Genomic DNA, 354 nt, shown 5'->3' with positions numbered 1-354 from the left:
CTAAACCCTAAACCCTAAACCCTAAACCCTAAACCCTTTTTTTCAGATCTTATTTACCTCACTTCAACATTTCAGTGGTTATACATGGAATGTTATACAGTGAAGGATTAGGGTTTAGGGTTTAGGGTTTAGGGTTTAGGGTTTGTTGTGTTTACAGGTCCTCTGCGACTCTGTGGGTATACCCTGCAGGCTCATTAGGGGCCCCCAGGGGCCCCCGGGGGCCCCTGAATTTGTTTATAATGTTGTGTTGATAGGCTCAGGCCAGGGTGAGACACGCGAGGGTTTAGGGTTTAGGGTTTAGGGTTTAGGGTTTAAAGTTTGCAGCGACTCTTCAAGCACTACCCCACTAGGGTT

The 354-nt window shown here is 46.9% G+C and overlaps 1 protein-coding gene across 1 annotated transcript in view; it reads left to right on the top strand.

Moving 5' to 3' along the window:
* Positions 1–84: 84 nt before the first annotated feature.
* EMH_0082380 (Tyrosine kinase-like (TKL) protein, putative) overlaps positions 85–354 on the top strand; it is a gene marked incomplete at both ends in the record, with an annotated part of 1,020 nt that continues 750 nt past the window's right edge. The window contains 2 exons of the mRNA XM_013500515.1: positions 85–99; positions 158–266. Of these exons, the coding sequence (XP_013355969.1) occupies positions 85–99; positions 158–266 (124 nt within the window). The remainder of the gene's footprint in view (positions 100–157; positions 267–354) is intronic.

The sequence above is a fragment of the Eimeria mitis genome, genomic scaffold (genome assembly GCF_000499745.2).
Source record: "Eimeria mitis Houghton genomic scaffold, Emh_scaff5494, whole genome shotgun sequence".
Classification (NCBI taxonomy): Eukaryota; Apicomplexa; class Conoidasida; order Eucoccidiorida; family Eimeriidae; genus Eimeria; species Eimeria mitis.
The sequence above is the reverse complement of the archived record's forward strand: the minus strand, read 5'-3'. Positions and strand labels throughout refer to the sequence as shown.